This window comes from Rhamphochromis sp. 'chilingali' (assembly GCF_963969265.1).
Source record: "Rhamphochromis sp. 'chilingali' genome assembly, chromosome: 20".
Taxonomy (NCBI): domain Eukaryota; kingdom Metazoa; phylum Chordata; class Actinopteri; order Cichliformes; family Cichlidae; genus Rhamphochromis; species Rhamphochromis sp. 'chilingali'.
The window spans coordinates 33,960,057-33,973,483 of NC_137947.1; the positions used below are offsets into that span (position 1 = coordinate 33,960,057).

Genomic DNA, 13,427 nt, shown 5'->3' on the forward strand with positions numbered 1-13,427 from the left:
GCACTTCTGTGCAGTTTTCTGTGAAATGCTGTTGCGTATTTTAAAATCTCAGTTTCCCTTTTCTTCCATCCTCATGTTTGCATTCACAACATGTTCTTCTTTGTTAGTATTGAGTGAAGTCTTGGCAGACGATAGAGGCGATACTGCCCCCATCGCTTCCTGAAGCTTATTGCAGTTACAAAAACACATTTACGTGATGTTAGTATATGACCTGTCAATGATAAAATTGTGCATCAACAAATTTTTATAGTCAATGACATTATGATTATGCCGATGAATTGTTGCAGCAGTAATTAGGTGCATTATATATTTATGAATTTAATATGCTTAGAAACCTTGTAGATCTTCACTACTTGGGTGAGATTTGCTGTATAAGACTCGGGTTATGCAACAGATGTCTGACAGTAAGACATACAAAATGTAAAACAAAGTAGGCACCAGGCCCCATGCACTGTTGGACGGACCAATCGGAGTCTGCGCTGCGGGACTGTTTTGATCACGCGGACTGGGAAATGTTTCACGTGGCCGCCAGAGACATTGATGAGTACACAGACTCAGTCTGTGGATTTATCAGGAAATGCGTGGAAGATGTCGTCCCATCCAGAACAGTTAAATCCTTCCCAAATCAAAAACCCTGGATTAACGGAGATGTTCGCGCGGCACTGGCGGCACGGAACACCGCCTTTGCCTCCGCGAACACATCGGACTACAAACACGCACATTACCAACTCCGGAAGACGATCAAAGCAGCCAAACGTGAGTACAGGGACAGGGTGGAGCAACAGTTTGACAACCCTCGGAGTATGTGGCAGGGACTAAACACGATCACAGACTTTAGAGGGAAAACCAGCACACCGCAGACCACGGCCTCTCTGTGTGAGGATCTAAACGTATTCTACGCTAGATTCGACACAGCGAACACCATGAGACCGGACAGTGTGCGCACCGTGGATGACGTCAGTGCGCACACTGTGTCTGAGGAGGATGTGCGGAGGTGCTTCAGGAAGGTGAACGCACGCAAAGCTACTGGTCCGGACGGGATTCCCGGCCGCGTCCTCAAGTCATGCGCGGCTCAGCTGGCTGGAGTGTTCACGCACATCTTCAACCTTTCCCTCTCTCTGTCTGTAGTCCCAGCCTGCTTCAAAATGGCCACCATCGTCCCTGTACCCAATCCTCCACCATCTCCTCATTAAACGACTGGCGACCTGTAGCCCTGACCCCCATCGTAAGCAAATGCTTCGAGAAGCTGGTCAGGGACTTCATCTGCTCTGCACTACCCGACTCACTGGACCCTCTACAGTTTGCATACCGCCACAACAGGTCCACTGATGATGCCATAGCCCTGACACTACACACTGCCCTGTCACACCTGGAGAAGAGAGACACGTATGTGAGAATGCTGTTTGTAGATTACAGCTCAGCATTCAATACCATCGTTCCCTCGAAGCTGGACAGGAAACTGCAGGATCTAGGACTGAGCAGCTCCCTCTGCAGCTGGATCCTTAGCTTCCTGTCTGACAGACGCCAAGTGGTCAGACTGGGCAACATCACCTCATCCCCCATCACACTGAACACTGGTGCTCCACAGGGGTGTGTACTGAGCCCTCTCCTGTACTCACTCTACACCTACGACTGCACAGCCACTAACAACTCCAACATCATTGTGAAGTTTGCGGACGACACTACAGTGGTGGGTCTTATCACCAACGGTGATGAGACAGCTTACAGGGAGGAGGTCAGCGCCCTGACCCACTGGTGTCAAGACAACCATCTCACCCTCAACGTCGCAAAGACAAAGGAGTTGATAGTGGACTTCCGGAGGTGCAGAGAAGTACACACCCCCATCACCATCAACGGCGCTGCTGTGGAGAGAGTGAGCAGCTTCCGGTTCCTTGGTGTACATCTGGCTGAGGATCTTACGTGGTCAGTACACACAAACAAAACAGTGAAGAAGGCGCAGCAGCGCCTCTTCTTTCTCAGGAGACTGAAAAGATTCGGCATGAGCCCCCGCATCCTCAGGACCTTCTATCACTGTGCCATTGAGAGCATCCTCACTGGATGCATCACCACCTGGTATGGCAACAGCACCGCCTACAACTGCAAAGCTCTCCAGCGAGTAGTGCGGTGCTCTGAACGGATAATTGGAGGTGAGCTTCCCTCCCTCCAAGACATCTACAGGAAGCGGTGCCTGAGGAAAGCGGGGAGGATCATCAAGGACTCCAGTCACCCCAGCCATAAACTGTTCAGACTGCTTCCATCAGGAAGGAGGTTCTGCAGCATCCGGTCCCGTACCAGCAGACTGAGAGACAGCTTTTTCCATCAGGCCATCAGACTGCTGAACACGTCATAGACACCTCAGCTTCACTACTGGAACTTTAACATTATGCACTCCACACTGTATATAAATGCCACTTGTTTTGCACATATTCAACTCTGTATATTTTATATATTTTATTATTATTATTATTATTATTATCTTTTTTTTTTTTTTTTTTTTTTTTTTTACTATTTAATTTGTAAAAATATGTATACACACACACACACACACACACACACACACACACACACACACACACACACACACACACACGTAGGAAAATATTTAGTATACACATCCAGAAATGCATACACTATTATATATTGTACATATATTTATTAGTTTCAGGGTGGCCATTCTTGTATTTTGCTCGTTTGTGTTGTTGTGTTTGCACATCTCTGTTGCTTGTGGGGCTCGCACACAAGAATTTCACTCGCATGTGCTGTGCCAGTGTGCCTGCACATGTGATGTGACAATAAAAGTGATTTGATTTGATTTGATAACTATGTGACCTTATAGTACTGTGTACGATGCTATGCAGTGTTGCCTCTCAAGCTGCAAGAGATGGCTGGTTAGATGGCTGTGAGGTAGTGAAATGCTGTGCTCCAAGTGCTGTATCAAATCGCACAAGTGTAGTATGAAATCACAGATGTCCTGTAATAGTTTTGTAAAATATGGAAATATATCACGAACCCTTTGTCCCTGTGTCTTTCCCACATATTGTTACAGGGTCCAAAAGGTGAACCTGGAGATGGAGGAAGGTTAGAATCGGTAAGGATTATTTATAAACTGAGTTTTATAATTTTCTGCTTGTCAGTGCCTTATAAGCACTACTTTTAAAACTGTGTATACCCTGCCTTTAGATCTATGGTCCTCCAGGACCCCCAGGACCAGCTGGCCCAGCAGTAAGTCAGATATGCCGCGTAACTCTTATCTTTAAAAACAAAAGTAATGCATAACTGTAAAGGTGTTTCATGTGACACACTAACCATGTTTTTAAATGATAAATAGGATGCTTACCTCCTGTCCTTATTGTCTTTATACCCAGTTTGAGCACTAAAAGCATGTTTTTCGTTCACCCAATCACACACACATTCACACAGTGCTTATCTATGTCTAAGCCATTTATTTAGCATTTACATGCACATTCACATGGATACACTGTGGACAAATTGGGGTTCAGTATTTTACCCAAGAATACTGTGAAAGATAACTCAAAGAGCCGGGGATTGAGTAGCAAACTTCCTCTACAACCTCAGTATGATCTAATGAGCCTTCTAATACGGTCAAATACATAAACAAGCAATACCATCAAAACCACCTGCTAAATATTGATGATTGGTGTAAAGTTTGGGACGAAGTTGGAGCCACAGACTGGAGCATTACTGCAGGGCCTCAAACAGTGCCCTGTGGTTTGAAATCTAAACTCCCCAAATTCCACCAACATGTTAAGTGTCCTACCAGGGGGGACAGGAAGCTGGGCCCCTGTACATGGTCTTACGTTTATGTTGCCCTGTGGTCAGTCAGGCCCCACACCTGCTTGTAACAAGCTGTACGTGGATGCTACATGTGAAATTAGCATGACTCCCTTTAAACATCAAGTTCAACGTGTGGCTTGAAGGCCAAAACGGCAGATAGTTCCTGTGCTATGGGATGCACTAATCAGCATTTATTTACAGCTGCCAGAAGGGCGTTGAGTATAGCACAAACATGTGAGGACACATCTCTTTACCTGCCTTACAGGCCAAATCGCACTAATCTCCACAACAATCCAGGCTCTCAGAGGTGGCTAATTTAAACTCCAGGAATGGTTAACCTGACGCTGGAAAAACACTCTTTCAACTTTACTGTTTTGACATGACGTTAATGTGACAAATTAGTACTACTGGAACCTTTCTAGTCATACACAGTGAAAGCCCAAGTCAACCAAGCATAAGATTTAGGTGTGGTAGTTTATTTAAGATAGCTATGCGACACTTACCTTTGCTTTAATGATGATGAACACTTTCTTGTTCTTCAGCTTCCACCAGTGTTGGTCAAGTTACTTGAAAAAAGTAATTAGTTACTAATTACTGATTACTTCTCCAAAAAAAGTAATCCCTTAACATGGCAGTAACACTGCCCATCTCTGGCTTCCACATAGCAATATTATTTACCCATCCAAATTGAAAATAGACGTAGAAGTCCATAGTTTGAAAGGTTGCATCCTGGCATCAGCGTAAGGTCAGTGATTTTCTACAACAGGGGTCGGCAACCCTGGGCACGCGTGCCACATCTGGCATGCGAAGGGTTAACTGATGGCACGACCATAGCTGGACTGGCCATCGGGCATACCAGACATTTGCCTGGTGGGTCGATGGTGATTTTTCGTTTTTATGGGCCGATGTCTTTTTCTTTTTTTTGTAACGGCATAAACAATGAAAGGTGGTGGATTGGCCAGATGCTGGTTGATGTGTAAAAATAACTCAGTTGTTTGGTTGTGGCTATGGCGGAGCTCCCACAGAGGCCAGCAGGTGGATGAGGGAAAGGGGAGGCAGGAGGAGGAGAGACCGGAAGTGGCCGCCAGTCCGAGTGTCAGGTGAACTGAACTTCAGGTAAGAAGTTATGACCTGCAGTCTATCTGGGTCAGATATAAACCAAGTTTAGGTGGAGTTTATTTTCGTTATGCTGACTTTTTACCGTCAGTTACAATAACTCGTACTGCGTACTAGCTAGCATGACGGAGTTTCTATACAGCTGGATGGGTGCTATGATGTTAGTGAGAGTGAACTTATTTGTAAGGTTAGTTAGTAGAGTTTCCAACTGACCTGTAAAAAACGGAATCGTCCCGCATTCAGAGAAAATATTACGCGTTTCGTATTGAGCTGAAAAGGAACACAGTTTGTACTTCAGCTAGAATGGAAAAAGACACAACGCTGGAGTTATTCTGCATCTTTACGCTGCAGCTGCCTCTTCTCCTCTCATTCTCTCCCCCTCCCTCTCCTGTTGCTACTTCAATCATGAAACTGATCAATGATCAGCTGATCGGCTTTTCTCTCTTGTTTGTTTATCTCCCACTTTGCGCCAGAAACAGGAAACCAGCCGATGTCGCGCTAAACAACAGCAGCACGTTTAAGCTTGATCAGCTGTTGTTAGAATTGATTTAATATTCATTTCTAGTATCAGCTGATGTTTGCTGGAGCCACAGCTGTAAAGCTGCTGGTCATGATGTCGGTTTGGATATGTGGTGAGAGGGAAACATGAAGATGAAACCAGGAGATGTCCTTACTGAATCATCAGAGCTGAACAGTGATGGAGAAACAGGTTTACCTTTTAGGTGACATGAATGAGTTGAAGTTATGAACTGTTTCTGAGAGACAAATAACACCAGGATCCTTTTCTAAGTAGCTGACAGCTGGTAACTGTGCAGGGGCGGGTCTAGCAAAGTTTTGCCAGGGGGGCAGGTAGGGCATTAACAGGGAGAGGGGGCACAAAGAAATACTTTTCTTTCTTATTCTCATTTAAAATGTCTCACTTTTAATAAATAATTATCTGAATCTTACAACCAAAGTTTTTATCTGACGTAAAATGTACAGAAATCATACATATACCAACAAGACTGTACATCACTGTCACAACAGCGTCTGTTTTCATTCAAAGGCTTTATGGCTTTAAGACCTGGGGGGCCGGTCTCCAGTCAAAATGAAGATTTTTTGTCCCAGTCCAGCCTTGGGCACGACACGCAGTGAACTAATCTGAGCAGGTGCATTAAAAAATAAATGGCCGGGCCAGCGGTGCACATCGCAAATTAGCTCGCATACACACATTAGTTGTGCCGCTTCTTAATGTCGGTATCTTAGCTAACAACCCCAACTACCAGATCAACTTGTAACTGGCTAAAAGTAACTACCGGTGAGAGGGACGTTGTTAGCTGGCAGTTTTTTCAAGCGATGTTTAAATTTCCACATTCTGACACTTCAAATGCTTCAGCAGCTGTCCGCTCAGCGCAGCATCAGCACCACGGAAATACACGGATACATCCGAAGACTCGATACTGATCAAACCAGAAAGCTTTAAAGAGCAGCTGGGTTTATCTTGCATTAACTGGCTGGTTTAATGCCAGTTAATGCGACATCGAAATGCAGCTGATTGAACTGAAAAGCTCGACACTGTGGGGTCAGTTTGCAGAAGTTTGCAGAACTATGAACGCAGCTGGAATCCACAGCTGTGCGTGTTCATGGAGCTGCATGTTCACCTGCTGGACGTCACTACCTGACAAGTTTAACTGTCTTCAGAACATTGCAGAGGCCTTATTGACAGTATTTGGCTCTACATGTCTGTGTGAGCAGATTTTCTCTCACATGAGTCCTCAGGTAGCCTCTGAATGCTGGACACTCGGAGACCTGTGTCTCTGAGTGGGAGACCAGAGATCACATTAACATGTGTGTCTCTGTATTAACAAACATGCCATATTGGCTTAGTTTATTTTTCTTATCATTGTTGGGAGGAGACCATAAATAGCATTTGTATTTTCTGTTGTACAGTTCATTTATTTAGTTCAAGTATTCTGATTCTGATTCTGATTTGCTGTTATGGATAAAAAGTCTTTTTTTGTTTCTAAATAGCTGATAACTATTCGCTAATAGCTGCCAACATCTGCGAACAAATATAATTCTGTAAAGTTGATCTATATAGTGAGTAACTGTTCATATAGAGCGTTATTAAATTCATTGCTAATGCAGTCATATGGCACAATGACCTCTGAGGGAATTTTAGAGGCACTCATCATCAGAAAGGTTGCCGACCCCTGTTCTACAAGATGCACATAGATGTCACTGAACTGGAGCTCTGGGAGAGACATTGGCACTTTTAGGTATTTTAGGTATTTACATAAAGCTGCCAGAGCAAAATATGGATCACAAGTCCCTAAAATTCATTGTTTCTCTTCATATGTTTGTTTTTCGAGTAGTTGCTTGATATAGGCGAGAAAAATACTTTTCCTACAGCACCACCTACTGTCCACTTCTGACCATATTTTGCATGCCAGGGTAGTGAGTCAGTCATGTGACTGAAAACTCTGGATAGGTCTATGCTGCTGGGGACTTCCCATGATGCACTTGGTGTTTCTTCTTCACTCACCTTTATTTCACTCACCATGTCTTTATACATAACTCTGAATTTAATCGTTACTTATTTTAAAGCTTTGACTCTTGTCCTCCATGTACTTTTATCTCGTCCTTTTATCCTGCCGTCCTCCACTCACTCCCTAACCGATTGCAGAAGATGGCCGCTCCTCCCTGAGCCTGGTTCTGCCAGAGGTTTCTTCCTGTTTAAAGGGAGCTTTTCCTTCCTACTGTCGCCATTGGGGTCGTTTGATTGTTCTCTCTGTTTTATTGGAGGGTCATTACCTTTCAATATGAAGCACTTTAGTATGACTGTTGTTGTGAGTGGCAGTATATAAATAAAAGTGAATTGAAATAAATTTCACTGTTTTGTTCCTCTAGGGACCACAAGGACCATCGGGGCCTAAGGTGAGAACAAACTATGATATTACCCACTTTCTACGGTTATTAAATTTGCCTCTAGTTATATGTTGTCAATATCATATCATATCATTGATTTTATGTAGGAAAGTGTAAGGATTGTATTGTATCTCTTACCTTTTAACTCAGGGAGAGCCAGGAATTGGAATCCGAGGAGAAAAGGGAGCGACGGGTCAGAAAGGCGACAAGGGAGACAGAGGCCATCTTGGACTTCCTGTAAGTTCACTGGACATTCTGTCTGTTCATAATAACCAACATTCAAAATACATCTTAGCTGTCTCATATTGAAAATTGATGCAAATGATGTTTGAGTTGATTTGTAATGGGATAATCTGAAAATGAATTTTTGGGTTGTTATTCTTTCACACTGGTTTGCACTCACATTAAAATAATCATCTGTTTTAGGTCAAACTTTTACATCAAACTACCAAAACTCTTGAACCACTGGCATAATCAAAAAAATTCAATGGTTTCTTCAACTCTGTGCTTTTTCAGTGATATCATTACAGTCATTACAGTAATGCCAGGTTGGCCACGACAATCTCTGCAAGAAACACAGAAAACAACAAAAAACAGTTAAAAGAAAACCCTCAAACTGTTAGATAAAAAAACGTCGTCACACTCACTTTCTCTTCTCTCAACCAACTTTTGGCTGCTGTGACCCTATGCCTTGAATTACTGTAATCATCCTAATATCACTGAAATGAGTCACTGCGTTCAGGAACCATTGAAATTCTTACAATTTACCTGCTGGTTCAGGAGTTACAGAAAATACAGATGTTAAAAAAATGTTGCAAAACACCAGAGAAAGGTTCAAAGGCTTCAGAGGGCTGACGACACCATTTCAGTTGCTCTCAGTCACTTATAGATTGAGGAATTGAGTTTTTCACATGATAGCAAGATGTTGTTGCATTATCATTAATCGTGAAATTATTGGCTCTATCAAGGTCCCAAGGATTTGCTTTGTAAGTTGAATTTGGGATTCCTGCTTTTATTTCTCTGATAATAATAAGCTGTAGCTCTTATTTCATTTTTTATCCTAGTGATTATTTTTAGACAGTGAGATAATGCTGAACTTTAAGTCCTGGTATGATTTTAATACTTTTTATATTTTTAGAACCAGTTTTTTCTTATATTTAAATATTTTTGCTGTCTTTGCCTTAATGCCTTAATTTAGTTTTTCCTTGTCTCTTTTTGTCTTGATGCTAATTATCTTCTGTTTACTTCTTGTTTTATTTTTAAGGCTAGTTTTCTGTTGTCTCATTTTAGATTTCTCTTCTCTTTATCGTCCTTTTTTCCTCTTCCTGTTAGTGATCTGTTAGTTTTTGTTGTTGTTGCCTGTGTTTGAGTCTGATTCTAGAAAGCAGGTTCAGCAAACAGAGTCTAACAACTGACTTTTCAGTTCTAAAATAGGTTAATCATACTTACTTAAATCAACTGTGAGTATGTTCACCTTGAATATGTGTGTGAGTACAAGAAAAAGCCATTTTCAGAGGAGCACCAGTACCAGGAGTCTCCGTAGTATCGTGTAGTAACTGAGGCTGGACTGAGTCAGTGTGGCCCGGTCCAGCACTTCCATATTAACAAAACAGTAGAAGACAAAAGCGTATTACTTAAAGCTTGAATTTTAACAGATAGAGCTGAACATTTTTATTTCAGCTTTAACTTAACAAGGACAAAATGCAGTTAATAAAAACAGAAGATAAAAATATGGATCAAACATGTACCTGCGTATTAGTCAGACCAACCAACACTGGTTTAAGTGAAGTTCAGTGGAGCCTGCTGAGGTCCTTGGCTTTAACTGAGACATTATAATACAGCGCGTGAAATAAGCATTGAATATAAAGGTGCTATTGACATGAAATTCCCACCAGATTTAGTAGCAACCCATTCAATTGACACATCCAAAACAACTCAAACCATAAATGTTCATAAATTCTGTGTACTAATCAAAAAGGAGTGTTATGGAAGTTTAGTGCATTAAATAAAAGAGGTGACACTGCTCAGTTTCCATTTGAGCGCTTTATTCTTGCAAGAAGGAATTCAGCCAGCACGAGGCAATTGTGGGGTTGTAGTGAGGATACAAACTGACCCTCCATATAAGGGGTCCTCCCCCATTTTTACTACTACTCTTCTGTAAGGCAGAAACACGTCACTTTACACAGGTCACCTACAGTTCAACAGCATATATGAAACAGATAAATTAAACCAGCTAAATTTCTTGTCCAGAGACAGGAAGTAGGACAAGTTGAAGTTTAAAGGGCTGTAAAACCAGATACCACCAGGTGATCCGGGCGTTGGCATCTTTCATGCGGTGAAGCCATTGCAGCAGGGCGTGGTCTGAGCAGAGGGTGTATGAGCGCCCCAGCAGGTAATAACAAAGAGAGTTGACCATCGAGGCGTCAGTCTGGAGGATAAAGGGGGGGGGGGGGGGGGGAGTCAGGACTGTGAGCAGCTGCTCCCCACATAGCCATTTTTACCTGCACAAACTCCACCTGCCACGACTCCGTCCACTGGACCAGGTCTGAAGCACCCATTCGGGTGAGCTCAATTAAGGGGAAGGTCAGGTCTGCAAACCCAGGCACGAACCAGTGGTAGTACCCTGTCAGCCCCAAGAACTGTCTCACTTCCTTTTTGATCTTGGCAATTGCTGCTGTTTTTTTCCATCTGTGGACACACCTTCCTTCCCCCAAGTGCTACCCTAGATACTGTACCTCCCTCCGTCCAACTGCACACTTCTTTGGGTTGGCCATGAGCCCCACCTGCCTCAGGGACTCCAGGACTGCAGTCACCCGCTGCACATGCTCCGACTAGGTGTCACTATGGATGATAACATCATCCAAGTAGGCGGCAGCATTACAGCGTGCAGCCACAGCACCCAGTCCATGAGGCTCTGGAAGGTGGCCTGGGCTCCAAACAAACCGAACAGAAGGGTGACGAACTGGTACAAACCGTGCGGAGTGGAGAAGGCCGTTTTTTCCTTGGACTCTGCAGATAAGGGAATCTGCCAATAGCCCTTGGCTGAATCCAGTTTTGTGAAAAAGCGGGCCGTGCCCAACCAGACCAGGAGCTCATTGAAACGGGCATGGGGTAAACATCAAAGCGTGACACCTCACTCACTTTGCAATAGTCACACACAGAACGGGATAGACCCATCCTTCTTCATGACCAGAACGACAGGGCTACACCACGCTGTTTGACTCTTCTATTACTCCCATCCACAGCATCTCAGCCAAATACCTCTGAACAATTTGACTTTTATGTTCAGGTAGCCTGTATGGCAGTGAACGTGCCATCATGCCAGGTTGTGTATGAAAATGGTGCTCGATGAGACTCATATGGCCGAGTGGGGGGGAGAACACATCTGCAACAATCCGCCAACATCCGCTCTCTAGGTCTGTGCGACATGGTTATCACAATGGAGGGAGGCAGGAATGGTGGCATTTGGTACCTCTGGCCCCAGCTCGTCTCTGTCACCAGGCTCACCAGAGAAGCGGCTGCAGTCTCTCTCCATGCTTTGAAGAGGTTGAGGTGATATGCATGGACCCTCCATTGTCCGACCACATCACTTCATAGTCGACATCCCCCACTCGCCGTGGGACCACCAAGGGCCCTTGCTACTTGGCAAGTAATTTTGAGCTGGAGAAGGGAAGCAATACAAGCACTTTATCTCCCTGTTAAAATTGCCTGATTCTAGCCCCTCTGTTGTACAGATGTTAACATCACGCAAATTCTCCCATGACAACCTCCCAAAAGTGTGTTTTGCTCACAAATCCAGAACGTACTGAATCTCATTTTTCATTGGACTCAGACCTTCCTCCAGTTTTCTCTAATAAGGTTGAGCACCCCTTGCAGCTTCCTGAAAATCCCTTGGTGGAAGCCTGGGGCACCTCCCACACTGCAAACAACAGAGGGTCTAACCAGCGATCTCAATTATGTTCATCCTCGTGAATGAGCTTCCGAGTCACGGACTTTAAAGTCTTATTCAGCCGCTCCACCACTCCTTCAGTCTGAGGGTGGTAGACATTCAGGGTGCGAGACATGAACGATGAGCCCTGGTCAGTCAATATCTCTTTCGGGATGCCAACATGGGAGATGATCTGCAACAGCGCCTGCACAGCGGCACTGCTTCTGGGTATTGCGTTACATAATCCACCTGAGTAAATACAAAGTGATAGCTGCGTCACTACGTGGTGACGCAAACTAGAGGAAAAACCTTTTTTCCTGATAGCTCTCTGTTATACTCTTGATCTGCATGGGCCCCCAACCCCTATACAGGAAGTCTGTTTCAGCTCTTGGTCCTATGAGTCTTACCCAATAGGTATGCAGAGGTCAACTGCTAACCCAGATAAGACGAAAACTGAGTAGCCTTGCAGATCAAATACTGTCAGTCCCATTGGTTTACGGTAGCTCCCCTATTGATCATGGCACTTGTAATTTCTGAGGAAAGGGCCCAAGGGAAGATTATTTTAACAGGCTAGGGTAAACTGTAAAAGCTATTTGCACTGATCAAAATCAGTACTCAGACTTTTACCTTTACTGTCTAACAAAGAGTTAAAAAGTGAAGGTCCACAATTTAGACTTTAATTGCCAGAAAGCAAAAGCAAAGGCAAATAGTAATAATCATAAAACACTTGAACTATATGTAAACTATACGTATCTAATTAACCTGGTCTGAGCTAATGCTGATTTTGTTCTTATCTTTGGTGGGGAGAGCTTGGAGAAAGGATGAGCACAACCTAAAGATCCACTTATCCCCATGTTCTGAGTTGATGGTAATCACCCTACAGGAAAGCAGCTGTGGATTCAGGGGGAGTAAGATGAACCAAACTCCTTCTGAATGAACCATCACAGCAAAATTGAGCAGATGAAAAGCCAAAAAGAACAAAACCAGTTTGCATGTTCACAGTTCAGGCTGTGGCTTTCCACTGTGTGAACTTCTCATCTCATAGAAGACAAAAGGGAAGAACCCCAAATCGCCCCTCACTTTTAAACTGCTCACCCTTTCTCCCCATTCGCCCACTGGACATCACATCTGAAGTGACATCTAACCTCACCCCCGGGGACATCCAATGACATTATTAACGTCTAATCGCCCAATGTCCACCCACATGTTATCATGCTCTCTCTATCGGACTTACAACATTTAAACTTTCAACTTTAAATCAAATCAAATCAAATCAAATCACTTTTATTGTCACATCACATGTGCAGGTACATTGGTACAGCACATGTGAGTGAAATTCTTGTGTGCGAGCTTCACAAGCAACAGAGTTGTGCAAAATACAATAATGTAAACAAGCAAAATACAAGAATGGCTACATCTGAAACTAATAAATATATGTACAATATATAATAGTGTATGCATTTCTGGATGTGTATACTAAATATTTTCTACGTGTGTGTGTGTGTGTGTGTGTGTGTGTGTGTGTGTGTGTGTGTGTGTGTGTGTACACATATTTTACAAATTAAATAGAGTAAACAATAAATAAAATATATAAAATAAATAAAATAAAATATACAGAGTGAGACATGTGCAAAACAGTGGCATTACTGTACAGTATGGAGTGCATAATGTTAAAGTTCCA

At 43.4% G+C, this 13,427-nt stretch overlaps 1 protein-coding gene across 20 annotated transcripts in view; it reads left to right on the forward strand.

Moving 5' to 3' along the window:
* Positions 1-13,427, forward strand: part of col13a1 (collagen, type XIII, alpha 1) — a 77,184-nt gene that overhangs the window by 35,783 nt on the left and 27,974 nt on the right. For all 20 annotated transcript variants that reach the window (XM_080869909.1, XM_080869910.1, XM_080869898.1 and 17 more), the window contains 4 exons: positions 3,047-3,088; positions 3,181-3,222; positions 7,801-7,827; positions 7,969-8,055. In XM_080869909.1, coding sequence (XP_080726035.1) covers positions 3,047-3,088; positions 3,181-3,222; positions 7,801-7,827; positions 7,969-8,055 — 198 coding nt within the window. The remainder of the gene's footprint in view (positions 1-3,046; positions 3,089-3,180; positions 3,223-7,800; positions 7,828-7,968; positions 8,056-13,427) is intronic.